A 16,063-nucleotide genomic window follows, 5' to 3' on the forward strand; every position below is an offset into this window, starting at 1 on the left:
AATTAGGGACTATTGCCCCCAACTGCCTCCCAGGGGAGGCAAAAAGGCTGTGGCAATTTTGTTTGTGGGTGGAGGCATGGCATGCCCATTTTGGACAGGCCCCACCTCTACGTACAAAAACACCCCCTATCCCTGGTGCCTAGTGTGCTTTCTGTCCCCCAGGGGGCAGATTGGGGGCTGTTGCTCACTCTACCACTGGATTCAAGGTAGTGTCTGAACTGGGATGGTGGAGTGAGCTAAAGAATGGTGATGGATTAAACCCAGATCAGTTGACTGGGGGTGAGTGTTTGATTTGCTCAAACGCTCCGTCCATCATCCCCTTTGGTATAGCCCCATCTAGCACAAAGCTGTGGAAAGCAGGGATCCACTAGGGAGATGCTACCCTTTCCAATGATACCTCTCCTGTCTTTCTACATGATTGGGGGGCTGAGATAGCCCCCTGAGCACGTAGAAAGTGAAACTGAAATGAGCCTAGCGGCTCATTTCAGTTTTGGTTTCAATGACATCAGCACGACGTGCGCACTGATCGACATTGCAGAGAAACCAAAGAGAGCCTCAGGAGCTGGAGAAGCACTTCCCCAGCTCCCTAGCTTTTGGGGTGAAAAGGGAATCCCTCTGATGCCCGCACCAGAGGGATTTCCAGTGGGATGTGTGCAGGCTGACGGATGGGAGCCATGCGACGCACATGAGCACAGGTGCGTCAGACGGCTCCCGACCATCTGACACACCAAAGGGGCTAAATGTTGATTGATATAATTTGATTTATCTTCCATTCAAAAAACAGTTGCAAAGATCTGTCGCTTAGGAAAAGAATTTGTTATGGAGTTGGAGCCATTCTCGTAAGTCACAAGTTGAACTGGTATATTGGTCCCTTTCCGCAGCATCATAGGCAAGGCCGGACTGACCGTACTGGGCATTTCCCCCAGAGGCTGGACGAGAGGGGGCTGGTTTTGTTACTGGGGCAGTTTGTAGCAGTGCAGCAGTTTTACAAGCACCTACTGCAGAGTTCCTTGTATATCCAGCAGTTTTCAGGCAATGATAAAAGTGTCAAGATAACTCTGTGATTAATGTACCTGGTGGAGAGAGATCAGAGTTTTGTCCTGTGGCAGTTTTCACTCATGTAAGTTAGCTTAGGGGGTAAATACGCTTGCTGCAAAGAACATGTACCATGCAGATCACAGAACAGTATTTTACGTGCACAGGTCAGTGGCTTACTGCTTTTGTCAAAGAGATCCTTTTGCTACTGTGCAGTTAATAAGTTACAATTGGTAACTAGCACAGTGAGATATGAACTGCCATCAAAGAGCTGCATGCAGACTGCATGGTATAGAATAGAAAGTTATGTGTTTCCCAGTCTTTCATTATCCTAATGTTGCTAAAAGGGTCTCTTTGGTTAGAAATAAATTTGTATTAGTAAAGTCAACCCTAACCACTGTGTTACGTTCTGAATCCTGAGCTTGTGCTTCTCCAGATCAGCACTCTTAAAAAATGCCGACCTTTTTGGATGAAATGTGAATCCTACAACTTGCAGTCCCCTTTATGTTCTGTAGCATTTTCTATACACTGATTTACACACATATGATTCATTGTCTCTGTATGTGGTTGTACTCGCTTGGCACCATATGGAGGCTGGTCTGACAAAATTTGCCAGGGCTGCTTGGAGTTCCCAGTGTGGTCCTGGTCATGAGCATAAAGTGGTGGCAAATTGGAACTTTCAGTGCATTCTTGCACTCCTCCTATCGTGTGTATTTCCCATTCGTGCATTTAAAGGTGCACTGGAACACCCTGCTGCTGTCCTGTCTTGTCCTGTGGTAAACCTTGTCCCTGGAGCAGTTGTCGAAGTGCGTGGCATCTACATTTTAATTTTAGAAAAAAAGTTTCCCTACTTTTTGTGAAAAGATAACCGTCCCGAGAGAGTTACTTTCGACAGCTGAAATGCTTTAGCTGAAGTGTAAAGTCTCCTGTGCTGTGAAACTGAGGAGGGGCAGACAGCTTAACAAGCCTTCTTGCCAGGGCACCTGCTTGCTTGAAAGAAATATAAATGTGCGCAACTGGGCAATCTGCATATGTAAAGGGTGCTTGGAAGCCGGTATTGGCTTTAATTGAGGGAACACCTTGACCCTTCCTGATGACACACATGTATTCTTTTGTGTGGTATTGTAACTGAGATACCAGCAAAGCTGTGAAGTGTGTGCTTTTAAAAGACATTTATTTAAAAAAAAAGCACTATTTTCTGGAAGCATTTTTTTATCTTAAACCTTTTGGCGCATTGTGTAGCAGTCTAACCTACACTGTGTTGTGTTATGTAAGTTTAAAATAATGACTTACATGTACACAGTGCTTCCTATCACAGACTGGGACCTTGTAGCACAAAACATTCACTAGTCGGTATTCTCAACTGTACCAACAAGGATTCTATGGCTCTCTGATGCAGTGCATTAACTGATAGAGTTTCATAATGTATGATGTTGTATTTCCTCTGCATTATTTTATATGTAGTTACCTGAAGTGGAAAACCGAAAAAAAGCTACAAAATATTTATTTTTTAAGCCACACCTTTGACCATCAAGGCTCACTCACCACGCCCCGCTGCAGGCAGCATCACAGTTCCCACACTTTTTAATGCACTTCTTTGACTACTGCCAGGGAGCCTCCCTCGGACTCCGGGAACGCCGTGTGCCACTGTGAGGGCTCTGCGCTGTCTCCTCGCCCGGGCCCGCCCTCCGCTCGGTGTATTACCATACAGGAGGCGGAGGCCGCCTTCTGCACCTGCCAGCGGCGGAGTTTAAAGTTTCAGCGTCTGCAGGAGAGCGACTGAATGTCTGCCCGAAAAGAGGTGGAGGGAACCTACGGGAAGATCTGCCACACCGGGCCTCGGTGAAACAACAACGGAGGGCAGAGGTGGGGACACGCAGGAGGGCGTGTTAGTGTAGGAGCACAGAAGGGAACGCTGAGTGCCTGCAGAGAAGGGCTCAGTAAAAACCTCGGGCAGTCTGACCGACGGTCTGTCCCCTGCGGTCTGCTCAGCAGCCCGGACAGCTGCGCAGCCACAACCGGCGTCTGCAGATCGGAGGAGCCGCGCCAGAGGGCTCCAGCTGGCACGCTCTGCAGCGCTTCTTGTTTCAGGGCTGGCACAGGCGCTACATCCCTGCATATCTGCCGACACGGACCCCTGCGCTGCTGCCTGCTCAATACTCGCCGGAGCCTGCTATGGAGGAGCCGCCCGTCCCTGACCTGAGGGATGTGGAGCTGAAGCTGGGCCGGAAGGTGCCTGAGAGTTTAGCCAGGTGCCTTCGGGACGACCAAGCGGGCTTCCGCTTAAAGTCCCCCGGAGACAAGCGCCCGAGTCTATCCGGGGGCCCCGGTGACAGCGCCTTGGAGAGGCTGGAGGCGAAGATCCACCTGCTCAAGCGAGAAATGGTGAGTACTGGCTGTTCCACGAAGATACCGAACGGTGCCTCAAGGGGGCGCTGTGCCCCGAGGATCCTCGCAATAAACTACTCTGCTCAGTCGCACTCCTGCAGGTGTTGCGCTTTCTCAAGATCCTGGGATATGTGTAACTGCAAGCCAAGGTTAATGTAGCGTCCCCATTGTAATATAATCTCAGAACACAACTATCTAACCCTTCACAATACTTTCATTGCAGTTACATTGAGAGGAATGCAGCGCACAACAATTCCATACATTCGCTTTAATTGTGCAGTTATTTGCTGCGTCCTCGCGCTCTTAAATACTGATCTGCAGGAGTGGAGGCTGCTTTATTCGGTGAGTCAGCTGTGAATGTTGCTGGCGGTGATGAAGGGAGCAGCCTGTCGCCAGTGGGGTACAGCCATACTAGTCTCAACCTATAGCGAGCTACTGCTCTACTTGTTAATTCAGGGGGATTTCTAGTGATCAGTCCATTAGGTTAGGCACAGGCTTGGCCATTCTGGATTTTTATAAAATGTATGTTTATGGTCCTGAGCAGTCTAACGTGGGAGGGAGAGATGGTCCGAACACGAGCTCTGCTGGGACGGACTTCATCACAGTGCTCCATTATACCAGTCCAGTTAGGGGACTCAACTATGCCTCTGCGGATAGCATCTAGATACCCTACGGGTGATATGCCTACGCCGCACTATATAAATCTACACATATTGAATATACTCAAGGGGCCAGTGGTATTTGCCAGATGTTGTTGTTGCATGCCTGCTCAAATGATGATTGGGGGGGGGGGGGGGGGGGGGGGGGGGGGGTTGTTGCTGTGGACTGGTACAGAAGTGGGTTATCGACCGGCCCTGCAGCGGTGCAGTCTGTCTATGACGAACAGACTTAGTACTGATGTACGACAGGGCCCGCGGGGGCTGCAGCTCCTATCAGTGAACAGCAGCGAGGGGCGCTGCTGCCAGTGAGCGGTGCACAGCTGTTGACAGCTGGCAAGGGAGTAGGGTGGTGCTGCTGCAAATCAGCCCCCAATTTGTGTGTGAAAGTGAGACCACTATCGGCAGGGCTTTGTGGGCCGGGTTGGCCATTCTAAAAAGTAGTTGTTTAGACGGGTCCCTATCGGGCTCTGCATTTTTTTGCTAGGGGCGGCCTTAGGCATGTGCAAGCTGTGCGCCTGCACAGGGCCACCAAACACCAGGGGCCACCACGCCAATATATATCCTCAATATAATAATCCTCTGAGGATGGATACATATTTGGTGGCGGCCCCTGGCAGGGATTTGGCGGGCTCCGGCTCTGTTCCACTTCCAAAACACCCTGCCCCCCCCCCCCTCTTTACTGACCTCCGAGCTCCGCCCCGCCCGAACCCCCTCTTCCGGGGCCCCCTACCTACGCTCCCTGCCCAGGGCCACCATGAGCCTAGAGCCACCCCTGTTTTTGCTATCACCCTCCGGGTGAAAAAAAACTTACCAAAGAGAATAGGAGACCATGCCCGTAAAAGTAGAGGGACGCAGGCTCTCAGAAACTAGCCCATGGCAACCCTGGCCCTCTCGGTAAATATGTATCGTCCCTTTGGCTGGTAGTCACTTGTGGCCGAAGATTGCATTCCATTGATACAATTCACGCAATGTATACGTGCCCCCGCCCTGTGGAATGGTGTTGTAAACACGAAGGGTGTCTGAGCAGAGTTCGAACAAAGGATAAACTCTCCAGAGAAGAAGGGAGCGCACCAATGACAACTCACACTTCTGCCCCTCAACAGAGGCATTGCCTCACGGCCCCTCATTGGCAGCCTTGACAGCTCTTGATCACTTGACACAAAGTTGTGCCTCGTCTTTGAGAAGGGCAGCACGCTGTGTATCCGGCTTCGCCCTCAACAGTGATGATTTTTGCTCAGGGCTTCAAATGGAAATATAAAAGTGCAGGTGCTCACTGTTTCAGAGTACCCTTTTGGAAGTGCAGATTCTCTCCAATTAAAAGTAGTGAACCACTGTTAAAAAGTGCAGGTACTCCAACTTTCAACTTCACGAAGTGCAGCTACCCGTCCCTTTAAAGTACCACTACTGTTGCAAGCCATACTCAATAACCTTAGCCCCCCCCCCCCCCTCCTCCGCACCGTTGTAAGAGGTTTACTCTTGTTTCTTGGTTAACATGATTGCTGTTTTCCGGTCTAAACCCGGACAAGTAAAGTGCATAAGTGTTAATTCATCAGAGGGGGAGCGTGGTCCAGTTTCCTCTTCCTTGGCGCGTGCACACGCAGCTCAGCGCCAAGTCTTACATCGACTCTCTCAAGAGAAAGGGTGCGACCGCAGCTTTGCCACTAACTCAGCAAAAACTGTCCTTTATTATTTATCCAGCGGCTGTACAGATGAATATTAGTAGCTGTTTTCAAAAGAACACTTATTTTGAAATCTCCCTATTTTAATGGGCTAAATGTACTAGAAGATAGATGTTCCTTCCTTTTGTTAATTGCTTTTCTAAACAGGATTGTTTTTCCGTCCTGTGATGACTATTATTGTCAAGGTCTGTCTCGGTACTCCATCTCCAAATGTCCTGTAAAAAGGCCTCTCTACAATCTAGTGTGTTTGGTGCACTTTTTTTTGGAAACGGGGAGATTTATTTTGCAGATTTTTTAAATTTTTTTATCTGTACTTTGTTTTTTATGTTCAAGCTGCTGGCCTGTCTTCATATGCCTTTTTTCAAGTAGGGGGTTCAATTCGGATCTCCTCACCTGAAAGGGGTTCTTTCCAATTAGTAAGGTATTCTGACGTGTCAGCGTTTTTCCACAGCTTGCTTTAGTTAATAAAAGGTTATCAGCTGTGGTAAAACAGAAGTCATGGAACCCAGTGTTCTGTCAGCCCTAACAAACATATCTTTTCAAAAGTGAGACAATATTTATGCTTGCGTTTGAACTCCTGGTACAAGTTATTCTGTGTATTTGCGGTTTGCCAAATCTTGAGCACAGTTCCATTAGATAAAGTTCTATATTTTTTATTCAGGACATTACCCCCAGAGCTGTGACTCAGTTCCCTGCAGCAGGCAGTTGTGTCTAATAGTTTCATCTAACTTCTTGGAAGTGAGTTGGTTTATATACCGTAGCTGGTAGCTGAGTTTTGCTTTGCAGGAGCAAGTATTTAGAAAATACTTATTGTGGTTTTTTATTTTTTTTTACATTTCTTTTTTATGTTCACATAAATCTCATCAAGTATTGGCTTTGTCCTTGGAAACACATGAACTAAATACTACTGCAATCTCACTGCATTGCTGAATACCTCTTCTTTAGGTACGACTTACAAGGGTTAGTGAAGACTATCAAAGCTTATTCTTGGATGGTGGCGTGGGAAGAACGTCTAGGCAGTACTTTTGTGTCTCATATATGTAGTGTTAAAGTAGACTTCCGGTTTGTAAACAATATTTTACTTTTTTTATTGCTTTCAATAGAATATTTGCAGTAATGGTAAACAAATTGTTAAAAAATTATACTGGGATTGTTTAGAGGCCAAGGACCCCAATAATACAAGTTGGGGACCTTTGACGAATACCTTTCTTGAACATAAACCTTCCAGAAAGCTAGAACCATTCCTGGACTTCCTCCAGACCCCTGGAGATAGAACTTTGTTCCTGAAACTAAGATACAGTACCCTCCCCCTCAAAAAATTTACGGAAGGGTGGAAGGTCAGGAGGGTGCATGACTTAAATTGCCCAGGTTGTCCATGTCTGGAAGAATCCCTTGGCCACTTTTTGTTAGCATGTAAAGCCTATAAGCAGGTTAGAGCAAAATGGTTAAAACCTGTGTGTAGGGAGTTGGGAGTTAGAGATCATAGATCAGCTCTGCGTATTATTTTAACTAACACTACCTCCCTCTATGTACATTGTTTGCGGGGTCGCCAAGTACCTTGCCAGTGCTTGGTTTATCCGGTCAAGGTTGTTATGCAATGTTTGATCAGATTAACACCACAAATGTATTTTTTTTTTAACTCTGTGTAGACCTCCTTCTATTTTTAACCTGTTTGTATTGATGATTTTTAATGAAATTGTAGTAATACTTGGTAAATTGTCTTATGTATTTTTATGTCTGTACTTTTGTGATATATTTATTGAATAAAGTATTACAAAGAAATATGTTTAATTACATTCACATTTCTCTTCGATATATACCACCTACAGTTAATCGGTTAGTAGCCTGTGGCTCACTCTTTTGCCTACGGATCAAGGGATAAGTAAAATTGCAACTTCTACTCCCTTTCTAGCCAAGACTGCCATCCTCTTCTTCTGAACTGTTCTTTAGTCAACAGCTCATTTTCTTAGTGTGTCATGCAGTGCCTCGTGTGGCAGATTAATGGGCACTGCACATGAGACTACACTGCTTGCCGGCAGTCGCAGAGCTCTCGAGTCGCTGGTCGTGGATGCTGTGGGACAGCCATAGTGTGGGTCATGAGGGTGGAATGAGCAGTGGCAGCGGTGTGTCCTTGAGGACTGCTCCCTGGAACCACCTCTCCAGGGGAGCGGGAGAAGAATTCTTTAGTGGCAGATGTAGTATACAATTTAAGATTTCAGACCGTCCAAGTCACAGAAGAGATGTGGCAATGCGTGTGTAGCACACACACTCACACTATCATTAGTCACAGGACAAGAAATAAAAAATGCTCAGTGTACCAAACAGATGCACCCAGCCATATGGCACCGTAGAAAGATTGCCATGTAAGGTACACCTCATATACTCGAGCTATCTTCTGGTATAGCAGAAGTGATATAAAGGCAGGGTATATGCATACCAGCCACCATAACATAATTGGTCACAGAAAAAAGTTTAGCAGATGCAAGGAACTGCTGTGCCAGAACACACACCAACACATTCCCTCGATGTTCTCATAGAGTGAAAGTTCTATGCAGCAGACCAGCTTTGAGGACCACTCGGCTGGGCCATTAGTTGCAGGTTCTGATCTGGGCAGGCTTGGCCTCTCAACCCTTTTCATGGAAAGATTCTGAATGCTGAATTTGGGCTCTGGTTGAACGGTGCAGTTCCTCTACCTATAATGTAGAGCATCTCCTGGAAGCTACAGTAGCAGAGTTTATTACTAATGTTTGCGGTAAACTGTTTACACTTAAAAGGTGCAACACAAAAAGATGATGGATGGAATGTTGAACATTGTCAAACATTCCCCCCCAGTCACAGATCTGGGTTTGATCCATCATTATTTTGCTCACCACGTCATTCCAGTTTGGACCCAGCCATATGCAAATCAGCTTTGACCCTGTTCCCCACGGGAACAGTCCAGCCCAAACTGCCAGGCTAGGTCCTCCTTGGATCAGAAAACAAGCATCCTGGGACAAGTTTCTGGGCATAACCCTTTATCAGCCAGTCTAGCTTGAAACTGGTGGCGTAGCGAGCACGGGGCCCACGTCTAGGCATACCCTTCCAGTTAACAGTGAAAATGCAACACAAAACGATGATGGACGGAATGTTGAACATTGTCAAACATTCACTCCAGTCATGGATCTGGGTTTAATCCATCGTTATTTTGCTCAGCACACCATTCCAGTTTGGACCCAGCCTTCATCTTGTTTTGTTAGCTATGTTCGCTCTAAGTGGCCAAGGATATGCCCATACGTGGGTCCCTTGCTCTCTGTGCCACTGGATTCAAGCTAGCCTGGCTGATGCGGGGTAATACCTCAAAACCAGTCCCAGGATGCTAGTTTCCCGTTCAGGGAGGACATGGTCTGGCAGGTCGGGCTGGAATATTCCCAAGAGGAACAGTATCAAGACTGATTTGCATATGGCTGGGTACAAATTGGGGTGGCATATTGAGCAAAAGAATGATGGATTAAACCCAGATCTGATACTGGGGGTGAGTGGTTGGAACGTTTCAGCGCTACTCTGTTAGAACAAAGCTGAGTTCTTAGGCACCAGACAGTGGTTTCACATACATTTGTTTGGCATTCAGCTTCCCTCCTTGGAAGTGGGCCCCAAATGTCATATGAAAAACCTCAGCAGGCCGGTCAAGCAGGTCTTGACATTCCAGCTGGATCTGACACTGATTTCATTAAGAGGCCCACTGTGATGGAGGCCCGTCTAGCTAAGGGGACAAAAAAAGGGTGCAGGTCTGGGTGCTAGCTACATCTGCCTGTGACCGGGTAAGCCTCTTCGAAGTTAATCATGTCCTTGGACCCAGCTCACAGGCCATCCTGTCAAGGGCACAAGAACACCTCCCCACACCCAAGGCTTTTTTTTTTGTAACTGTCCTGGGACAAGTTCACATATCATTCATGCCTAATGGAATGCTAATTATTGCTAGCAGAAGAGGGAGACCAAAATACAGATTTAGCTTCTAGGGACTTAAGGCAGGGAAAAGGTAACTTTCTAAAATGCATTTTACCAAAATAGGTATTAATAATCCAACATCGCCAGTAAGTCGGGCTTGTAATAAATATTTCAAAAAGTTTTAAAATTAAACTTGGAGCAGTTTCCTAGGTGAGGATAACAATTATTAAAATTATCATCGGATCACAGTGCTTTCCTGAAGTAAATCAGGGTTCCCAAGGCCTACATGCTCCGAAGATAACCCACTTACATTCAAGAACTGTTGGCACGGAAACTGTAAAAGGCAAAGAACAAGTTTATTAAGACCCCATGGGGTGGTGGTACACTCAAACAGCACCCTTCGGTAATGCAAGAGGTATCACACCGAACACCGGTGTGACCCCGATTTATATACAGTTTGGGGCAATAAAAGATAGGCGGCACAAGTTAGGACACATTTATGTACATATATGGTCATGTTTTGGAACACTGCCAGCTCATTGGAGGGGGCACAACTCCGCTGGTCAGTTTGGCGCACATTCCTAAAGGCTTACTGGTCAGTTGAGACTGCGCATGTGCAAGCTTGACCAGTACTAAAAATAGCCTGTTGCTGGGCAGACTGAAGTGGTCATTGGAACAGACAACGGACTAAAGGGCACGCCGGCCACGAGGCCGCTTATGATCTAAGATGGCCGCCGTAGTATTCAAGATGGCGTTTTCGTATATAGCCAAGTTAAGGAGGACAACGTGTAGGTTCAGCTAATCGCTAACGCAGCCAAGCCAATTACGACAGACGACCCTTTTAGCGTTTAGCTGAATCTACCTCATAATGAACATAATCAGGATGTTCGTCCTCAATATCTATTAACATGATTTGTGTTACTTCTTTATGAAGCATCATTTTGTCATGAGCAAGAGCTCGTCTTGATGGTATGCAGGCTGATAGGCACATAGAACATAGGGCTGGGCCACATTGAATACATAGGCATATGAAAAACATTGCTCCCACAAGTATACACAGAATCGTCAACAGTTTCCAGCCCCAAGTAGCAAGCATGGACCAGAACCATCCCGAAAGTGTCCAAGTTCCATTGTCTGGGTGTATTTCAGCTGCAATCTTGTGAAGCTTGGAGATGGCATCATAAACAGATGGAGAATTGTCCGGAACATATACACAACAGCTGCTTCCGATAATTCTACATGCCCCCCCACGATCAGCCAAAACGACATCCAACACCATCCTGTTTTGGAGCGTAACAATCCTGGAAATCTGTGGTTCCTCGGTAATGTTCCCCAGGGCAATGGCAGTGTCATTCGCTACAGCCTCGACAACACGTGTCAGTCGTCTGATTTTCCGGCTGTTCAGTGCGGCCCCCACAAAGGAGAATAGTCCCAAATTAAAGTCCACATACTGTTGCAAGGCAGTATCAGTCTGGTCAATGTCATCCAGAACAACAGTTCGCTTAACCCTATTCAGGACGAAGTCATGATATAACGTCTAATCATTGTGATACATTGGTGGGGCAATAAATACAGGTGGTAGTACAAACGATACATAGCATGTGCCCAACCACCCCAATGGAAGCTGATGGTAACCCTTCGTTCCACAAATAAAATACGTATTCCGTGATGCAACAAATGAGATGCCATTCGGGCTATCAAAAGTGAGAGTGGTATTACATTCGCTTTTCCCCACTGCAATCGAACCCTTATTTCTGATACATAAATCGGCTTTTGTGGCAATGACATTAATGACATGTGCACTTGATACATTAATATTCCTCTGGTTGCTGTACACACGTGGGGCAGACACGTTATCGGGCCTGTACTCTTCCCATTCAAATCGAGTACCCTCAGCCCGTGGAAACCCATCCTTGTCATGGGAACATACTTTATTCAAACGGAAAAGCACCCCCCCTTTAGTTGGCCATCTCAGAGTAAAAAGGAGGGTGTACCAAGCGTTGCATGATCCATTATGTGAAAACGGGAGTGGAATAAGTGGGGTGCCCCCTCTCTTTTGGTGCCCTGGCAACATCCCACACACCCAACAATTTGAGGTATTGGTCATGTTATGTGTGTGGTGAAGAATCTGAATGAAGCTGTTATTTAGATACGTTTGCCTATGACGTTCTTCATGAAAGGGTAATGTAAAATGAAAATGTTCAGACGGAGCCGGGGTAGTCGGCAGCAAATGTTCACGTACAGGCGCCACAAGTTCAACTACCCAGGCTATAACAGCTATCACCACAATAGTCAGAACAAAAAGAAAGGCACCCAATACTTTCTTATCACGTGAAGCCATTGTTGCCATAGTTCAGAAATGTTCGTGCAAAGTCTTAAATAGCACAAATTGTTTGCAAAGTCTCAGATACACGTGCGTGTATACCTAAAAAAGAAAAATACAGTGCTGAACTCCGAGGTAGCCGTTGTTTTCTTCTCCGGGCCAAGACGGGTGTCGCTACACTGGCAGAACTGATCCCCCCCCCTTGGAATTCCCGGTTTCCGTTTCACAAACCTGGAGCGGTAACCAACCAGTCTTAAAAATACAAAATAAATCTTCTCATCGAGGACGCAAGTTGTAGCGCTCTCGTCCGGCAGCAGCGTGATCCGGGAAGGCTCCCTCAACTTCGGCCGACGTCACAGCTGGGCTCTTTTCTTTCTCCAAGATCTCTTTGTAGTCGGTCAATACAGCAGGAGTCACCAGATCCGGGGAGACACGGCGACAATGTGTCGAATGCACCCACCGCTTCCTGTTGGTCACTCGTACAGCGGTGCGGGTTGCAAGGAGGACCTGTTCGGGGCCCTTCCACCTGGGCTCCAGACTGCTTGCTCTCTCAAACGAGCGAATCATCACATGGTCACCAGGGCGGAGATCATGGCCCTCTCCAGTAGAGTTGTCAGGGAGCGCTTCTCGAACCTGTTGATGAATAGAGAGCAAATCATTTGTTAATCGTGCCAGATAGTCATTCATCATAACGCAAGGCACATCATGTATTAATCGCGGCTTGGGCACCCCCCAGATATTCATCGGGCGCCCAAACACCACCTCATAGGGCGTAAGGCCAGTTCGTGAGTGGGGTACTGATCTAAGAGAGAGTAGTGCTAGCGGCAAAGCATCATGCCACTTCAACGATGTAGACGCCACAATTTTGGCCAGTTTGAGCTTCAACGTCGCATTATACCGCTCGACCAGACCTGCTGACTGAGGGTGGAATACAGCGTGGAACTTCTGCTGAATCCCTAACCCCTTCAGTACATATTCCACAATCTTTCCAACAAAATGGGGCCCATTATCGCTCCACAGAAATTTACAAACTCCAAAGCGAGGAAAGAATTCCTTAAGCAACACCTTAGCTGTTGTCAGAGCCGTATTGTCTTTCGTGGGGTAGGCCTCAACCCATTTGCTAAAAGCACATACCACCCCTAGGACGTACTTCAGGTTATTGCAGCGCTCGAGTTGGATGTAATCCATTTGGAGTACCTCAAATGGTGCAGAAGGTGGAACGAACCCTCCTTTCGGAGTATGGGTCCCCTTTCCAGGATTGTGCTGTAAACAAACCAGGCAGGTCTGCACTACTCTCTTCGCAGTGTTAGCAATCTCAGGATGTTCCCAAACTCGTGTTAAAAGCCGAGTGATTGCAAGAGCTCCGACATGCGCCAGTCCATGTGTCATCTGGACCATCGCCTGCAAGTAAGCCGCAGGCAATTTCCACTTCTCCATGTCTTTGCTTCTCCAACAACCCTCGTCATCTAGTACCCCATCTACTGCCCATGCCGCAAGTTCAGATTCAGTAGCTGATTTTTGAATATCCAGTATTTCTGCCCTAGCATCACTCCATCGTTCAGCCTGTGACTGTATCACGTACATGGGGGAGCTAGTTCGGGACATAGCCGTTTGTCTTGCTATGCTGTCTGCAAAGGCATTTCCTTGGCCCACTTTATCCGTGATCTTTTTATGGGCACTGCACTTCACTATCGCTACTTTCTTTGGGCCAAGCAGCGCATTTAGGAGATCACGCACTAGCTCTCCGTGCATAATGTGCTCTCCATGTGATGTCAAAAACCCACGTTCTCTCCAGAGTAGCCCGAAGTCATGTGCCACTCCGAAGGCATACCGGCTGTCCGTGTATATGTTCACACATAGACCAGTACTCAATTCGCAGGCTCTTGTTAAGGCTATCAGCTCTGCTGCCTGAGCCGATTTTTGTGGTATCCTAGCTGTTTCTACCACTGTCTTAAGTGTCGTGATCGCATAGGCTGCGGAAGTCGTACCATCTGGCAGCCTTACACATGATCCATCAACCCACAGTTCCCCATCCACATCTGGAAGTGGGACATCCTGTAAATCGACACGACCCTTTGTCTGTTCCTCGGTCAGGAAAACACAATCATGATGTTTTTCTTCCTGACCCTCCTCGGCCGGATAGGGCAATAAAGTGGCAGGGTTCAAAGTAGCGCATATTTTCAGTGTAATATGTGGCGCCAAGAGTGTCAGCTCATATCCTGTTAGCCGTGCACTCGTAAGGTATTGGGTCTTTGTTTGGTTTAGCAGGGCATCTACTGCGTGAGGAACTAACACCAACAGTTTGTGTGATAACACTATTCCCTCACTCTGTCGTATGGCCACTGCTGTTGCTGCTACCGCTCGAAAACACCCAGGCAACCCTCGCGCTACAGGATCCAGAATGGCAGAGAAGTATGCACATGGTCTCTGCTTATCCCCGTGTAGTTGCACTAACACTGACAACGCGCACCCATCATTCTCGTGCACGTACAATGTGAAAAGTTTCGTGTAGTCTGGTGTGCCTAACACGGGTGCGGAACAAAGGGCCTGTCTCAACTGTTCAAAAGCCTTCTGATATTCATCTGTCCATGCTAAGGGCATTGGTGTAGCTTTGGACAATAACGCTAGCAAGGGTTTTATAATGTGTGAAAAACCCATAATCCATTGTCTACAAAAGGACGTCAACCCTATGAAGGCACGTACATCTCTCTGCGTGCAGGGGACTGGTGTGTCTAGAATTGCTTGAATTCGATCAGATGTTAATGCACGCCCCTCCTTAGACAACAGATGACCGAGGTAGGTCACCTGGGGTCTACAATATTGGAGCTTCTTTTTCGAAACCTTATGATTGTTCTGCGCCAAAAAGGAAAGCAACGCAATTGTACTTACTTCACATTGTGCATAAGTGTCAGCAGCAAGCAGAAGGTCATCCACGTACTGGATGAGAGCAACGCCAGACTGCAATTTAAACAAATCAAGCTGCCTTTTCAAAACCTGGCTGTAGATGCTAGGGCTTTCAGTATAACCTTGGGGAACACGACAAAATCTATATGATTTATTATTGAGCGTAAAGCCAAACAGGTATCTGCTATCAGGATGAACAGGGATGGAAAAGAACGCATTCTTTAAATCAATGACGCTAAACGTGGTGGCCGTTGGTGGAACCAAGGTAAGCAGGGTCATAATATCGGACACCACCGGGTATTGGGGAATGACAATTTTGTTGATCTCTCGCAAATCAATAATAAAGCGATAGATTTTGCCCTCAGTGTCTCTCTTAAGGATCGGAAGAATAGGACTGTTGCAAACATTATAACGGACCTCCTCCACAACCCCTGCAGAAATCAAATCCTGAACAATGCGTGTCAATGCAATTTCACCCTCTCTCGAGATCTTATATTGTGGCACCCGTGGTAGAGGGGCCCCCTCCTTAACAGTAATGTGTATTGGTGGAATACGCATCTCTCCCACATCCGTATCTGAGGTCGCCCATAACGTATGCGGTAAAGAGGCCAAAGCTGGAACATCTAAGATGGCGTAAAACCTATCGGGGTCAGGATAATTATCATTCAGGATAACCCGCACTCCCTCAGGGGCGCAACGTATCGTTGCTCGAAAATATTTAAGCAAGTCAATACCCAGGATATTGTCTGGTGTATGGGGTGATAACAAGAATTGACCAAAACTAAAGTATTTGTCAAGACATAGTGCAAGGGGCTTGGACAATGGGCTGGGGGAGGGTGTGCCATCAAACCCTACACATGTAATCATTTCGCCAGACAGGGGAGCCCTCGGAACCAAGTTTTTCGACAAAGCGCTACGTGTAGCCCCAGTGTCGACAAGAAATTGATCAGTAGAACCCAGAATACCCGCTGTTACATATGGACCCTGCTGATCTACCGGCACTTCAACTGATTCCTTACCCCATCCTACGCAGTCCTATGCATGCACATAATCCTGGTGTTCCACATTCTCTCCCTCCGAAATCTGATATTGATTCCGCCTATCAAACGTATTTCGTTCATCCTGGCCACGGCCCCTCTCCTCAACCCTTC

At 47.1% G+C, this 16,063-nt stretch overlaps 1 protein-coding gene across 1 annotated transcript in view; it reads left to right on the plus strand.

Moving 5' to 3' along the window:
* Positions 1–2,644: 2,644 nt before the first annotated feature.
* LURAP1L (leucine rich adaptor protein 1 like) overlaps positions 2,645–16,063 on the plus strand; it is a 113,930-nt gene continuing 100,511 nt past the window's right edge. The window contains exon 1 of the mRNA XM_086961384.1: positions 2,645–3,420. Coding sequence (XP_086817510.1) covers positions 3,211–3,420 — 210 coding nt within the window. The 5' untranslated portion in view covers positions 2,645–3,210. The remainder of the gene's footprint in view (positions 3,421–16,063) is intronic.

The sequence above is a fragment of the Lissotriton vulgaris genome, chromosome 3_1 (genome assembly GCF_964263255.1).
Source record: "Lissotriton vulgaris chromosome 3_1, aLisVul1.2, whole genome shotgun sequence".
NCBI classification, from domain to species: Eukaryota; Metazoa; Chordata; class Amphibia; order Caudata; family Salamandridae; genus Lissotriton; species Lissotriton vulgaris.